At 38.9% G+C, this 16,677-nt stretch overlaps 1 protein-coding gene across 9 annotated transcripts in view; it reads right to left on the reverse strand.

Moving 5' to 3' along the window:
* Positions 1–16,677, reverse strand: part of arhgef1 (Rho guanine nucleotide exchange factor 1) — a 38,440-nt gene that overhangs the window by 18,863 nt on the left and 2,900 nt on the right. The window contains exons 2-7 of one of the 9 annotated variants that reach the window (XM_087806036.1): positions 7,056–7,106; positions 3,914–4,000; positions 3,728–3,841; positions 1,565–1,663; positions 223–265; positions 43–148 (exon numbers count right to left, since the gene is read on the reverse strand). In XM_087806036.1, the coding sequence (XP_087662162.1) occupies positions 43–148; positions 223–265; positions 1,565–1,663; positions 3,728–3,841; positions 3,914–4,000; positions 7,056–7,082 (476 nt within the window). In that variant the 5' untranslated portion in view covers positions 7,083–7,106. Of the gene's footprint in view, positions 1–42; positions 149–222; positions 266–1,564; positions 1,664–3,727; positions 3,842–3,913; positions 4,001–7,055; positions 12,442–16,677 lie in introns of those variants that run through there. The other 8 variants (XM_087806038.1, XM_087806039.1, XM_087806041.1 and 5 more) reach the window with 8 other exon arrangements.

The raw sequence follows: 16,677 nt of genomic DNA on the forward strand, positions 1-16,677 counted from the left end.
GGTTTCATCCAATAACATTTTTATTTTTAACGTTTGCGTTACCTGAAGTCCTCCAGTTGTTTGGCCACCTCGCCAGCCTGACAGAGCTGAACCTCACCAGCATAACGTTTCTGCGTGTCGTCGGACAGCAAATCGGGGCGCGTGCGGTCTAAAGCAAAAACAGATTCAGCGAGGCTCACAGTGGATAGCATTGAAAGACGAGATGCAACGACGTTCACTCACCCAGGTCATAGGCTACGTTTTGTGGAACGGCAACCCTGAGAATCTGTGTGGAAAAAATCATGAGGTGAGAAAACTGTCAAGAAACACGTGCGTGTTTGTACCTTAATATAAGTAAGTCAATGTTTTATATATGTGCACAAATCATTCACAAAATACAAATAATTAATAATATCTTACAGAAAAAAATATAATAATAATAGATATATATATAAACACTTATTTTATTACAGATAAAAACATGAAACAAAGTCACAAAGAGGTCCGGCTTCAACGAAGGGGCAATAATCCAACAAATGTACAGATTTCACTCGAATTTGAATCAAAAATCTATAAATCTCTCACTACACACAATTGTTTTTATATACATTATTTAATAAACAGGTTTTGCACCGTTCACCGTTTTTTTATGAGCATTATATCTTCCTAGTTCCTTTAAAGAAATGTTTTTAATCCAAACCATAATTGTTTAAAGTTTTACTTTTCTCATTTGTAGAAGAGTTTTACACAAATCTAAATTAAAAAGTAATAAAGAAATGTGTTTATGTGCAGAAAAGAGATGATCATACTGGCTGTAGTGACAGTAAATCAGCACCAGGGGTCGTCACCACACTGAGGACAATAATACAGCCTTGAAAGCGATCACCGGGTTCGAAAGGAGCTACTAAGGGATGAATCGTCTTAAAGGGTTTTTCCCACGCTACTGACAGGAAGTCTGGGATTGGACTGTGAAGAAGAGACATCTTCATGAGTCAAGATCAGATTGAAATGTCCTCATGTGTACTCGGGACACAGTAGTTACCATGAAAACATTAATAAACACTACATAACTCTGCATAAACAGGCAAAGCTTTAAAACCTTCAGACAAAGGCCGTATGTGACCACTCTACGGCCCAAATTGGCCCTCACAAACAAAAATACAAGAATATAAAGATTTTAGATTATATAAAATTGGTTGTTTTATAAATGTCTTGTCTGTTGAAATCAGACTCAAGATCCTGAGGCAACCAAGCGGAAAAAAACCTGCTACAACATGTACCTTCCACATCCGAGGCAGGACAGTGTGTCGGAGACAGACTTGTTGAAGTGTGTGGAAGTTGCTGACACAGCACAGTGGTTAGGACGTACAATATTGAATCCTCTTGTTAAATATGTTGAAGTAGAGATGAAGAATCAATATTTTTGGCTGCACTAAAGTCGTGTCAATATTCAAACACCATATTTGATGTTTAACATCCTTTTTGTATGTCCTGGTTCAGTGTCATGACAGACGCTTCTATCAGAGGAACCATTTAATTGTTAAGGTCTTAAAACTGCAGGTAAGTGCACAGAAGTTCGACTTACGGCCCCTTTATCCAAGAAGTTGTTAAAGAACTCCACAAACTGCTTCTTGGTCTCTTTGGCGTTTAGATTCTTGATGAGGTCGGCATGCAGGTAACAGATCTGTGGAAGAGGAAACATTAATAAACCATGGATTCTTTTCGAAACACGGCTAATAAAATAGTGTAATTTATCGACCCAAGTGGTTCATTCATAGAAGGTCATCAGAATAAAAGGCTCATGTGGTTATGAAGGTACGTCATCGTACATCTTAGACGTAAAGAATTATAAATATATTTAGGAAAAAATAACAAATGAGCAAGTCAAAATGATCCAGCTACTCCAAAAATGCAAAAAATAATAATACCAGTAGCTGGCATTATGACAAAATCCATCATTCATTGAGTCTTATTAGAAATATTTATCAGGTTAAGCGGAGATGGGATTAGGGATTTTACAGTATATACTGTGAGCACGATTATTGTTGTTGTATGGATGATAGGTTTGAAAAACTAAAATGCTCTTAGTCAGTCCAAAATGTCAACTCTTAGAGATGCACATCTAAGAAAGTAATTGGAGGTTTCTTATGAGAAAAGAGTGCACAATTATTGGGCAACTATGAGTGTGCAGGATTATTATGCAACTAAATGAAAAACAGAGACTTCAAACAGATAAAGTGAGAATAATAGGTAAATTCAAAAATGATAAATAATATTACTGAAAAAATATAGCTACTTTTGAATAACAGTTTCTTGGACCACAGGTGTACTTCTTTCCTTCACTGTAAATAACCTGCTTAAGAAGGTCTCAAAGGTGTTCAATATGGTAGAAGTCGGTCAAGGAAGAGGTCCTTGACATTATGTTTTGATACTTGAAGCCTTCACAGCTCAGCCAAGCAGTGTAGTACTTTGATGTATGTGATGGAGCATTGTCCTGTAGAGAAACCATAGACTTTTTTCTGCACTACTTTTTGATGAACGTGTCTTCTCAAAACAGGCAGCATCATTTTTAATACCCACTCATACCAGGTACCACACTAAACACTTCTTGGCATCCGAGTCGAAGTGGAGCTCTGTGTCCATCATGTGATGCATCCATCTGGTCCTTCTGGTAGCTACGTTCTCCTCAAATCTTTGGCATCTTTCTTCTCAACACAATTGTAACAACACAACCTTACATGGTTCTATGAACACGCCCCCAATATCTTAGCTTCTAAAGAGTGCTGCTAAACTGAGGCATCAATTTAGACTTTTCAAAGTCGGTTCAATCTATTATTTTGCCCATTTTGTCTGAGGAGAAGTAGCTGCTTAATAATTATAAAAACTCCCTCAGTAAACAAATACACATCACCTGGTACGCAATATCCAATCCTTATTCACTTATACACAGCTTGGTGTGAGATAAATAATTATTATATTATTATTATATTATTATAATTATTTCAAAATAATCACTTTCCAAATAATGATGCACGCAGTTTCATTAAGGTACATGGCTCAAAAATATCTATACGATTAAAAACATATTTAAAAAATAGAAAATAAATAAATAAAATATAATTATCTTGACAGTATTTGCATCGTAACACAGGAGGTAGCACTTAGACATGTTATTTTGCGGCTAGGAACTTAAAAAAGTGTTGTGTGACACAAAAAAATATTTTTAAGTTTCTATATTAAGAGATTTCTCAACATGTATGGTATCGTCAGCACATGCATGAGCATCTGTGAAAAGGCACATAGCTGCAGAAATGAGTTCACAGAGAGGAAGTGAGACAGAAGGAGAGCAGTGTAGGGTGTGGTAAGCAGAAGAGTTTGAGTCTTTATGAAGTTAGAATATGAGTTTTAAACTTTTTCCCCTTCGCGTTAAAGGCGAGATTGTGTGACAGTCCGCCAAAAAGGAGGCTGCTCAGTCCTACCACTCCTGCTAAAAATACCCGATACTGATAATCGGGAGTATGGGGAATGTCCGACTTTCCATTAGCCATGCAAAGTCCGCCCCAAGGTTGTGAAAAAATGTGAACCTTGGAGGGTAACTGTGCATGAAATATATAACAACTGGATAGGTTTTACCAGTGTTTCTAGCAATTGTTCATTGTGTTGTGTAAAATTGGCTCAGTACATCAACATACATAGTGTACATCAAAAAATGTATAACTAACACGAGAAGGATGAAGGGATTCCTCACCACAGGAGCAGGATCAAACTGGAGGATGACATGTTGCATGAACACCAGCAGGTGTGCCGGGTGAGTCTTCAACTTGTCAATGCTGTGGAAGTGAGCGTTCAGGTCTTCCCCTACCTGAGAGTTCGAAAAATCATTAATACAAGTATTGGTTGTACATGGTTTTTACATTTGAGGTGGAGGACTCACGTCATTCAGATCGTTCTCGAAATCCTCATCTTCAGCCCCGATGATACTCATGGCTGGGTTAGAGCTCTGAGCCCCGTACACACCCTGCTTCAGAGAGACAGACGCAGCAAGGGTCAAAATTGTATCTCAAAAATGAAATCGTATAACCCTCCACCCGGAACACCTCACCGCGCCACCGCCCCTGCCGACAGACCCGACCAACACACACACAGAAGTCAGTGCCTGTATTCTGTTCACTCACCAAGAGCCGCCACAGAGAAATAAACACACATGAAGGAAACACTGTCGCACATTTACTATTCTCTAGCCCGGGGACACTTTTTTTTACTTTTTAAATGTGTACGGCTAGTGTCGTTTTTGTTTTCAATGACTATTCATGTATAGAAGACAATATATAGTCATGAAATTGGATATTTGTGTAGTACTGTATTCATTTGATTGTTCACATCTTGACCCTTATTTAAAAAAGAACAAAACGTTTTCTGTCGTTAATAAGTATGTTTTATTTAGTTTTAATTAGGTTCGTTTCATTTGCCTTATGTAGTCGAATGAATCATAAGTAAGTAAGCAAGTAAGTTTTATTTATATAGCGCTTTTCCAAACCAGGGTCACAACAAAGTGCTTACACAATCAAAACAATATTCAATAAAGTATATACTTTAAAGGTCAAGATAAAACTGAGAACACAACAGGAGTTCCAGAAAATCAAGGAAAAGCATTCTTCAGTTATTAAACGCTCCAGGTGTGAAGGTAGAATCAAAAGGTTGTCAGCCATGATTTACATGCATTTATGCATATTTGTTTACCTAATAATGATAATAATATATAATATGTTCTCAATATTTTCAGTACAATAATTTTTAAGAGCATTTTTTCTGATCGCCGCTATACGCGGTTTGTCTCTTAATGAACATGTTAGAAAGTGTAAGTGAGTTTAAAGTATGTGTGCGAGGTTGAGGCGAGTTGTCGTGCTCACACAAACACAACTCATGTCACCATGTGGGCACACGAACGTATCCTGACCCGCAGCTATCTGGGGAGAAAGTTCAGAAACGAACAGAGAGCGAGACTGTGTTCTTTCATGGTCAGCAACATGTGCGAGGGAGGGGTTAGCCAAACAGAGACTCACAACAGATGACATATTAACACAGACGACGTGAGTCACCAAATAAATAAAAAAAACCACAAATGAGACACCGTACCAGGAGAAGTAAGTTACCATGACAACAGGTGGTTCAAGTGGTGGAAACATGAAATATATTTTTTGCAAGTTTGTGTGCCGGGGTGAAGTTTTGGTCCTAGTGGCCAACATCGGCGTTACACGACAGAGACCCCCCCCTCTCACACGTGACGTCAAGGTTTGTGTTAAAACAAAGTCAAGATGCTTGAGATCAGCTGTTGAGCCTTCTCACATTCCAGCTCTAACTAAGTGTCAGGTGGCATCAATCTAATGATAGCCATTGAGCATACGCGCCTTTGTGTGCGAGTGTGAGCTAAGACTCGGCACGTATGTGGGAGGGGGCCATTCCTATGTGATTGTGGAGAGCAGCACCCCTGCATGTGGCCGTGTGTCATATGGCAACTGGTCTTTACGGCAGCATTCCTCTCCGTCCGTGACCAGGCCCCGGACCCACAACCGTGCGCCGCAGACGGTACCATTTTTTCATGTTTCCACCTGGTTTGTCGACTGGAGAATATGGTCTTATAAATCGAAAGAACTCCGAGTCTGATTTGTTACAACCATAACGGTTTAATATTGTGCCACATTATGTAATAGGGAAGCCAAATATAAAAAACGCCAGATCGAACAGATCGATACTGGCTTACCCCAGTGTTACACATGTATTTGTTGTGTCAAACCTTGTTGTATCCGTCTGGTAAAGGAATAGTTCACTCATTTCTACTCCCCCCTCATGTCGATTGAGGGATAGAACTATTTTTTTTTCACTTTTTGGAGTTATACGCAGAACTGTATGACGGCCGTGAATGGAGTTATATTTTCTCCCGTCGAAAAAGGCCGAATACATCCCAATACTCTCGTGCTGCTGACCTGTAACGTCTTATGTTGTGTCACCTTGACAAGAGGATTTATTTGAAATAAATGGAAGCTTTTTTGTAGTGGAAGCTCCGAGGCCATCGGCGTAAAACTTAACACTGACACTTGCAATGTGTTTGGATGAGGAACGACTTCAAGCAGGAGCTGAGAGACCGATAACTTCAACTACAAACAAACTTCAATTATAAAGACTAATTTAAGTTTCTCATGTCATGGCTTTAATACAAGAGGGGTGTTACAGATGAGCACTACGGAAGTGTTCGGATGTTTTTAAGTTCGACATTTAAGAGACGAAAACTGAGCTCCAGTAGCGACATTAAAATTGAGATACATTTTTACCTTTTACTCTAAAAAGAACGGATTACTCTGAAAATAATCCCAACCCTTGGTGGACACGAGGGTGAGTAGAAAATGAGTGAAATTTGAATTTGAATTTTCGGTGAACTATCACTCTAAATTTAAAAAAGTCTCTACAGTACAGCCTTGGACTTGCAAGCCAGGTTTTTCTAGCAGGCAATTGTTGTTATTACAGTACAGAGGTATACAGCCTTTATATAATGTTATCTATTGCTGCTTAAACTTCAGGAACAGAAATTACATTGGTTTTAAATTACTTTTTGGAGTTTCTTATAAGTGATAGCAAGGAAGTACGAGGATTGCCATTCACAAATGTCCTTTAATTTTTTGAGGTTCAGTTTCCTACGATCCCCTTATTTCATTTTTCCACCCTTACACTCCTGTCAATAAGTACTGACCACTGCAGTCCCACAACAAAAGCAGAAGGGTTGGGATTGTAATTTAAAATTGTGTTTGAAATTAACACAACATGAACTCTCATAATAGTCTTAACAACTTTAAGGGAAAAACATTTGTCTCATAGAGTCTTGATTATGTGGCACTTTTAAATTAAATGTATAATAATTATAATAAAATGAAATAAAAGACCAGGTTTGAATGATATAGGTAATACGGTCATAATGTATGTTCCAGCTGTTGGATGGTAAATGATCACTTGAAATGACAAAAAAGGAAAACTATAATAAAAGCCCTCCAGACCAAAAAGTCAGATTGTGAGTATGACCTCACCCCAAAGTAGACATCTTCAGCATCCATGCCACACAATTGAGGGGCAGACACCTGTCAATGAAGGCCTGTTGGTTACTGTTGCAGCAGCAGATCAATGATGAGGTGACAATACCTGATTGGTCAGGAGCCTGTATAAAGTTTACAAAAAATTACAACGCTAATTTTAATTCTCATAAATAAATTCTCCTGGGCGTCCCGTTCAGGGTGTCCCCGCCTCTCGCCCCGAAGAAACTGGGATTGGCTCCAGCAACCCCCCATAAGGGAATCAGCAGCAGAAAATGAGATGGAATGTTAGCACTCGTCCAGTCATGGTTTTCTAGTCGTTCAGCAATTTTCCGGTTGAAGCCTCAAGATTAACCAATGAACAGAGATAATGTACCGAAATTCAAAACGTCTTCTCTTTGCGTCTTTAAACGTTCATTTAGCATGTGCTAACAATTGCATGCTAATACCAACAGTATCAACAGTTTCATTTTATTAAGAAGTCAACGGGAACGTTCAAACAATATTAATATTAATACTATAACTAAGTCAGCAAAGTACACCCTCAAAACAACTTAAACAACACCTAGTATTGTTGCACTTGGTAGTACAGCTCTTAAAACCTTGCATTGTATTGATTCCATCATTTTACTTTACGCTTATGAACCTAAAATATTCTAAAACATCCATATTATTATCCAAATCACTATTGCAGAAATGGATGCGTTTTTTTAATATGGAAAACTTAATAAAAAATATATAGAAAAGTAACACATATGAATTTACTTGAGGAAAAAAACCCTCTGTACTATTAAAAGTAACTTCCTTCTTAGACGCTTGCAAAAGGGAATGTTCATCGGTGCCGAGATTAAGCCGTCGTCCCGAAATACCTGTGCGGCAGCTAATGGATCCACATATTTGTCCGGTCTATCCGACTCTTTCATCAGGCTATGCAGGCCCATTAGCAGTCGGGGGATTCCTAACAAGACCACGAACCCCCTCAGGCACCGGGGGAATGAAAGGTGGCACACAGACAGGAAGTGGGTGTCATTTCCTTAGGAAGCTATCAGAGCAGTTTCCTGCATTAGCTATCAGATGAACAAATAAGGCCAGACAGGAAGAGAGAGAGAAAGAATGTTGCACATGAAAATGAAGTGAAAACACTTCCTGAAAAAGAACACGCATTAAAAACTATGTGCTCCAATTGTATTGATAATATTCATTGTATTATTACAAGATGAAATGGTTAAACGTATCAAAATAGTTCAATAAAATGTGATTTTTTTGTGAGTAATCAATCCTCTAGTAAGACAGTTCATAAGAAAACAGTTGTTCTTCGACTCCCTTTGAGCTCCAATAGGGCTCTGGTGAAGAATTGTCCCATATTAGGAGGTGTTTAGACTGAACAGAAGAAAAAAAAAGAGGCCAAGCCTTGGAGAAGAGGTGGAGAGAGAGAGAGAGCAGAAGAAATTTAAAGAGGCAGCAAGTGAATATAAACAAAAAGTGAAAGAAAATGTAAAAGTTCAACAATCTACAGAGATTTATTTAAGGGAAATGCAAAATGTTTCGTGTTTTTTTGGTTTGTTTTTTAATCAGATACAGACAAGCATACAGAACTGAAATTGCTTCTTGAGTTGACCAAAAGTTTCAGCCAGTGCTGGGAAAGTCAATATCTTCACACCTCAGTGAAAAACCCAAGATGTCACTCTGTAGTGCGTCAGTTGCAGTTGGAAAAAAAAAAAACGGTTGCAGGCAAGAAGATAACTACTTAAAAATAAACACTAACCCTTGTGTTTTCTCACCCACGAAGGCCTGAAAACAAATGTGTTTGTGGTGTTGTGTCCGGGTGAAGGTGACGAAATCAGATGTGTTCAAACTCACTTTAATGAATTTCAATTCTGGAAACCAAAATACGATACAAAGAAATGTATATATGTTTTTTTAATTAAATGAAAAACCAAACGTTTTTTAATGACACTGAGACATAGGGTTCAAATATGAACTGATGTAGGAGAGAAGTATCATAATTGTGGATTCAAATGAGGAAACATTGAGCTCTTCTGCTTTTAATTTCATTGTATCATGGTTCCTCCTTTATTTTAGCATGAGACAGATTTAATTACCGAACGCTGCAACCAAAATAACCAATAGAAACACATAATATTCAGGCATATTACATATACAATTCCAACATTAGTAATAAATGATCCTATAATGTACATAAGACCATAAAATACTTTATGTAACAATAATAAACAAACACAATAACATAAAATAGGTAAATATATATAAATATTCAAATTACAAATATGAATATGGGGTAAAAACAACCTTATTTATTTATTACAGTGGGTGCTTCCATGTGTTTCATCCTTAAAAAACAATGTCTAAAACTGATTAAGAAGATTGGAACAATCACAAATAAAAAGTTAAAAAGGCAACACTAAGAGGTAGAACAACAGCAGTGCGAGGAGCAGAGTTAAACCAAATATCTCTTCACTTATCTGACCACACGAAGCAAACAACAGCAGCCGTAGCTAAACATTGCCCAGGTTAAAATCTATGTCCAGGAAAGGATTGGAAAGACCTCATTTTAAAAACCCTTTGTAATCCCGGTTCCTAAATCCACATCTATTTTCCTTTCTCTTTTCTTGACTGGCTGCAAAAATAAAGCAGGCCCTTGTCCTTTAATACAGCTGGTGCATTCATGGGCTGCAGGCGAGGACCAATTATATAATTTAATGACCATTACGTCGTGGCTAAAATAAGATTAGGGAAGGGGAAACACTGAGAAGACTTTTTTACAGAATTAAAGGACCCTAAACGTTCACTTTTGAGATAAAACTCAAGTATATTTATTAAAAAGCTCTGTGGTTCGGGTTTTGATTGGGGACAAAAATGTGTTATTACTCGGTGTTTGAGGCTTATCCGATTATCTGGGAGGTTTTCCAAAGACGGCCTGAAGTGCCCTTGTCACCGAGTGCAAACATGCGCTACATGATAACACCACCTCAAACCTGGAGCTGTGGCTGATAAGCAAAGGCAAGGCATTCTACGAGTATGTCAAGGTAAAAGGTAAACGCATACAACTCACACACACAAAGACAGTGTATTAAATGTAGGTGTCTGACTGCATAAAGCAGAAATGCTGATATACTTGAACGTGCCACTAGCTTTTAAAACTTTCAAGAATACGGCGAAGCAGCCAACACACAAAAACAATAGAATCAAAATCCAATTTCACATGCCTTTGTCAATTTTTGAACAGATACTATTGTAACACAATCCAAGTCTAGACATAACTTAACACAACATTCATTGGCGCAGTTGATTATCTTTTCAAGAGTATTAAAAAACGTAGGTCTTTATTTTATTCTCTTCAAGACGTCTTTCTTCCCTTCCTGACTCACTGAAGTGGATAATGGCGACAACAAAGTCGCTCTTTATCGATTTCCCTACCTAAAAACAAGCGCTCTCGTCAGCTGTGACACCAATTTATTACCGTATTTTCCGGACTACAAGTCGCAGTTTTTTTTCATAGTTTATCCGGGGGTGCAACTTATACGTGAAATTATTAACACATTATTACCGGTATATCATTTTACATGTTATTTTCACACTAAACCGCAAGAGGGCGCTCTAGGCCTGTGTTGATAATTTCGACGTAGAAGAGGAAGCGCCGCATCTTCTAAACTTCTTAGCATGTTATTTATGCTATAGTTATCTGAATAACTCTTAATATGTTATGTTAACATACCAGGCACGTTCTCAGTTGTGTCATGTAACGTAACATACAATTATTCAGCCTGTTGTTGCCTCTATTCTATTTTATTTTAAATTGCCTTTCAAGATGACATGTCTGTTCTTGGTGTTGGATTTTATCAAAAAAAAATCCCCCAAAAATGCGACTTATACTCCAGTGCGACTTATAGATGTTTTTTCCTTCTTTATTATGCATTTTATGGCTGGTGCGACTTGTACTAGAAGAAGAATTTGTGATTCACCCAGATCGAAAACCTGCTCATCCGATTTCTTAAAAAAAATATTTTTACCAACAGACAGAACTGGATGATGAGTTGTTTTCCTCTGATTCAAAGGCCATGTTTGTTGTTCAGAGCGGGTTAAACACTGTTGCCGCTCTTTAATGTAATGAGCAGAACAACAGATGTGAGTTAACAAGCAAGATTGAGTGCCTTAAAGATAATGGAGTTGTGATTGATATCATGGAAGATTTGAGCCATTTGTGGATCGTTCTTGGATAGAGTGATGAACAAGAGTCAGTTGATTCTAACATCAAATTTGAACTATAACTTTCAAGTGGAAGGATTGCTGTACGGCAGCGAATCATCCAAACCGTCTGCAGTGAATTGATGGTTGTAGTGAACAAATAGTTAGACCTACATGTCAAGACATCACTGACATGACACTGCAGCAACAACTGCTGAAAGAACTTTTTTGTCATGACGCCATAAAGTCTTCTCAGAATATCTGAGTGCAATACTGTGCTGTGTCTCAAATCGCATACTTCTCTCTTCTAGTATACTAGAAGTAAGTATGCATCAGGATAGTGTACATACTAACTAGTACGCAAATTCTCCAGATAGTATGTCTCAAATCAAACACTGCTGCTACGCACTAACAGGAAATGACACGACAGCTTCTTCTTATACTTCTATTTAACGATGGTTTCAACCAGCTGTTTGAACACTATCGCCACCTGCTGGCAGCACGATTTGCAAGTTTGGAAAAGAAATTAAGAAAAAATATGAGAATCGAAATATACACGAGATATTTAAGCTGGTATCAGCACCGAAACGTGTCATCCTCCTACTGCTGCTGAAAATGCACCTGTACGTATATGAATATATATATATATATATATTTATATATATATGATGTAACTTCCGTTTACAACGTCACTAAGATGGAGCTGTTTAGTGTAGATAGTGTCCATAGAACCATAATCAGTTTTGGGGGCGTTTACGTACGCCAATTTAGTGTGCATGGCGCACTAAATCTCGCATACTAAGAATTGAGACGCACTTTCGCACCAGAAATACTAACTTTGAGAACGCAAGTATGCAATTTGAGACACAACACTGGTTTAAGTTGGAATTCCCTGCTCAACAGTTCTTCACCCATTTAGTTTTCCAATTCAACGGAACCGACTATGTGGATGATCCAAGAACGTCCTACTAAATATAATTAAAAAATGTTTCAACATTGTGTCACAGAAGAGTCAAAGGCTTAAAACCTACTTCTACCAGTTGTGTGACGCAGCCAATAGTTCTCTAGTGAATCGAGTCTAGGGTTAGAAGGGACGGCCCCCCAGGCCATTTCATGTTGCGTCAATCCTGACCTCAAAACTTTGGATTGATTTCACCCCTTTATAACCCAAATTCTAGAATGGAACCATTCCAAAGCTTTAGAGCAACAGAAACTTTTTATACAAATTCCCCTGGAATCAATTACACACGATTGAATGCATTGCAACTCTACATATTAAATTCATTTTTTTGTATTTAAAGTTTACCTTCTCATTGCCGTCCACCCCACCCAACCCCCCCTACACCCCTTGAGAGAGGTCACTAGTTTCATGGAAACAGCGGATAGGAAAAGGCCAATCGACTGGCACATATTGGCAGTTCACACTCAACCTCCAGCTTGGCCCAACTGCCTCCATATGTGTGTGTGTGTGTTCGTGCAAACACAGAGACCAGTCTGCTGATCACCATTTGCGACACAAGAATTGCAACACAATACAATACACAAAAACAATTGTGCTTTTACTTGACGGTTGTGTTGTGATTGCAGGTGTGTGTGATTCGCTGCTACTGGACCAGAAGAAGAATCAAACCAAGTTCACCGGGTTGTTTTTAAAGAAAGCAGATCTTTTGTGTTCAAGACAATGGCACACATAGAATCACAAAGTTTGATCTGGTTTGCTCACGTTGTACAATCCACATAATACGAGCCTGTCTGAGCCTGTTACTGACAGAAACATAATCTCCAAATATTACATTAACAGTGCAGCGAATACTTTTTTTACTGAATGAAAACTAATATATCTAAAAGTTCCTTAAATGCTTCAAAAGCAAGGCTGCATTAAAAAGCAATAAAAAATGCTTTCAGCTAAAGTAGTGTAATACGAACCCGCCACATCACTGAGATGTAGATTATAACGTTACACAAGTATTGAAAGATTACGTTAGTATTTTTACTGTCAGCGCAGTATAGTATTTCATTATTAGATCTTATATTCTGCAATTAATGAGATTTGTTTTGGTATTGTTATGATCAGTTGCATGTTACAATATTTAATAATAAATACAATTGTGGTGTGACAACCTCAACTGTTCCAGCGAAGAGTCATCACATGTTTGACCTTTGACTTTAGTCACCCTACTCCCCCTCCCCCCCTGTTCTTCAAGAGTAAGGGACCATCTGAAAGAAGGTTGTCTCACATTTTCCACCTCTACCGGTCCAATGAAAGAGCCCCTTCTTCCCCCTCGTCAGTTTTCCAGTCACAACAGACTCTCCAACACCGTGACTCGCATCCGTTTTCCGCGAGCTCTGCGAGGACGGACTTTGATTCGAACCGCAGCGTGTCACGGCGTAGATGACAATAGGATCGTTGGGGCAGAAAATGAGGGAAAAAAAATCCTCTGAATCTACATAATAAAACATATGTCTGCAGACATGGAATTACTTTTCATACATCATAAATGACGCTAAAAACTAAAAAAGCTAAACTAAATTAATCGAATTTTTAAAAAACGTTAGATTGAGACAAGAATTGTATGACTGGGTGACCGGATGACGTGTGCGCTCGCATCACTGTCCTGACGGAAAAAATATTGAGCCGTGAGTCCGGAGCGATGGAGGGGTCGACCTGCTGCTGCCTCACGCAAAAAAAAACAACCTCTCTCGTCATCGCAGCGCTAGGCCAGACACACACTCTATGACAGGGCTTTGTTGAACACACAGACAAACTCGCATGTCTCACAAACCGCTCACATGACTGGACGGCTTTGTCCCGAAAAACAGCGGAGGTGACCGACGACGTGAGATCTTTTCGTATTAGTTGCATAAAAATCACAGTTTAAAAGCCGCCATTACCTTCTGCAGAACAACAAACGGTTCGTCCCTCCGGCCGAACAGGTCGGCGGCAATTACTCGAAGGATATTACATCTGTAAAAGATTCATTTTGTAGGGAGAAAAGGAATTGCAGGGAGTGGAAAAATGAACCAGGATTCAAAAATAAACCTGATGATGTCATGATTAACTGGCATTGCCGGGCCTGGTCCTGGAACAAAGATGTACACTGTGTGCAACGATTCCCTTGCAGTTCATCACCGAACGGTGGCATGTGGGGAGCACTTCTCGGGAAGCTTTTCGATACGTTTTTTTGGAGTTTAACAGCAAGTAAAAATTGCAAAAGTCTTTCGAAAAAGTTATCTTTAACCATTTTGCTCGCGTCATCACAGTTTATTCTCGAAACCACAACAAAGAAGCACCAGCGTGGTTTGACGATTAACAACAGTCTGACCAATCAGCAGGCTGGATGCAATTTTTTCAAGGGCCACAAATGACCCCCCAAGCCTGTCTTTACGCACAGAGAAGGAGTCCTTTCCCTTTATCTCTTTTATCCCGCTAACAATTTAAAATGTGGTGTGAACTGCACTTTATATTCATCTCGTCATACTTTATGTACTAACTCATTGATCTTTATTATACTTATTTATTTCTCATTTAAGCTCCAATTAAACCATGTGCACTTTTTAAACTTCGTTAATTTGCTCAACAAGGCATATTTACTCAGTGCCGTGACAATCTCTCGACAGAAGTGGCAGCAACATGACGTGTGTTTTGATGAATCACACATTTTTAAAAGGAGAAAACAGTCAATATGGGAGTCGATTTAATGAAAGGCTGGTGTGTGTTTTTTGCGTCAGTTCATTCTTCTCGTTAAAACAAGCAGCGTTTCATGGAAATCGCGTCTGGTGGACAAGGAAACTCAGAACACGAGTCGGGCAGCTCCTGTAATTCGCTTTGACAGCTGTGCTCCGAATGCAACATGTTTCGGGTCCACAACTGCAAACAGTCTTTTTTTTTTACTTCCCTCGACATCCACACAATACTTTCATTCACAGCCGAAAGCAGGAATATTATGGCTCTAATTATCTTCTTGGGTGAAAAAGCGGCACAAACAGTTTCACACACACATGCGCTCGCTTCGGCGTCTTCACCTCGGTTCACCCACTGAGCTCATCCGGGTGGAATCAGGATTCCGCCGCTGACCGACAAAAGGATTGGGCTCTGTCTCTCATTATCTTCTGGCAGGGCATGGCTGTCGACAGCCAGGGGAGAATACCTGGGTATCCTTTGAAGAGCGGGACTGACAATATTGTAGGGAGTCCAGGACGGCCTCTGGCTTTTTCCACTGAGGGTGCCAGTACCAGTCAGTCCAGTTGTTGGACAGAAAAATCTGTAATTAGACTTTCTTAAAAGACGAGGAACATCTATAAAGGAATCTTCCGGACTTTCCTCTCCTGAACCTTCTTGGGAAAACACTGAGGTGTTCCCAGATCGAGCGGGGGGACATACGTGTCCTAGGTCTGTCCTGAGGTCTCTTCCCAGTTGGACACGCCCCGGAACAAGTCAACTTGCTTTTCGCTTGAATTCAGATTGCCGTATTTTCCGGACTATAAGTCGCAGTTTTTTTATAGTTTGGTCGGGGGTGCGATTTATCTTCCTCTCTCTTTGCGCTTGATGGAGTCTACTGACTCCTTCAAGAAACATCTTAAGACGTTTCTATTTGTTCAGGCTTTTCCTTGATTTTCTGGAACTCCTGTTGTGTTCTCAGTTTTATCTTGACCTTTAAAGTATATACTTTATTGAGTATTATTTTGAATGTTTAAGCGCTTTGTGACCCTGGTCTGGAAAAGCGCTATACAAATAAAAATGACTTACTTACTTACTTACTTATACTCTGGAGCGACTTATGTGTAAAATTATTAACACATTATTACCGGTATATCATTTCACCTGTATTTTCACACTAAACCACAAGAGGGCGCTCTAGGCCTGTGTTGATGATTTCGACGTAGAAGAGGAAGCGCCGCATCTTCTACCTCCGGAGTTAGCGGAGTTGTTTAAAAGTGACACCGAGGATGAAGATTTCATTGGATTTTAGTTATTTGGAGTTACACGGATGGTTTGGTAAACTTCTTAGCATGTTATTTATGCTATAGTTATCTGAACAACTCTTAATATGTTATGTTAACATACCAGGCACGTTCTCAGTTGTGTCATGTAACGTAACATACAATTATTCAGCCTGTTGTTGCCTCTATTCTATTTTTATTTTAAATTGCCTTTCAAGATGACATGTCTGTTCTTGGTGTTGGATTTTATCAAATAGATTTCCCCCAAAAAATGCGACTTAAACTCTAATGCGACTTATATATGTTTTTTCCTTCTTTATTATGCATTTTATGGCTGGTGCGACTTGTACTCCGGAGCGACTTATAGTCTGGAAAATACGGTATATGTATTAGAATATTCATAATCTTCCCCAAAAGTTGGTGACCATCGATGAGAGGAAGATCATGTATGGACGTGTGAATAGATAGCAAG

This window comes from Callionymus lyra, chromosome 13 (genome assembly GCF_982586985.1).
Source record: "Callionymus lyra chromosome 13, fCalLyr1.hap1.1, whole genome shotgun sequence".
In the NCBI taxonomy this organism is placed as follows: Eukaryota; Metazoa; Chordata; class Actinopteri; order Syngnathiformes; family Callionymidae; genus Callionymus; species Callionymus lyra.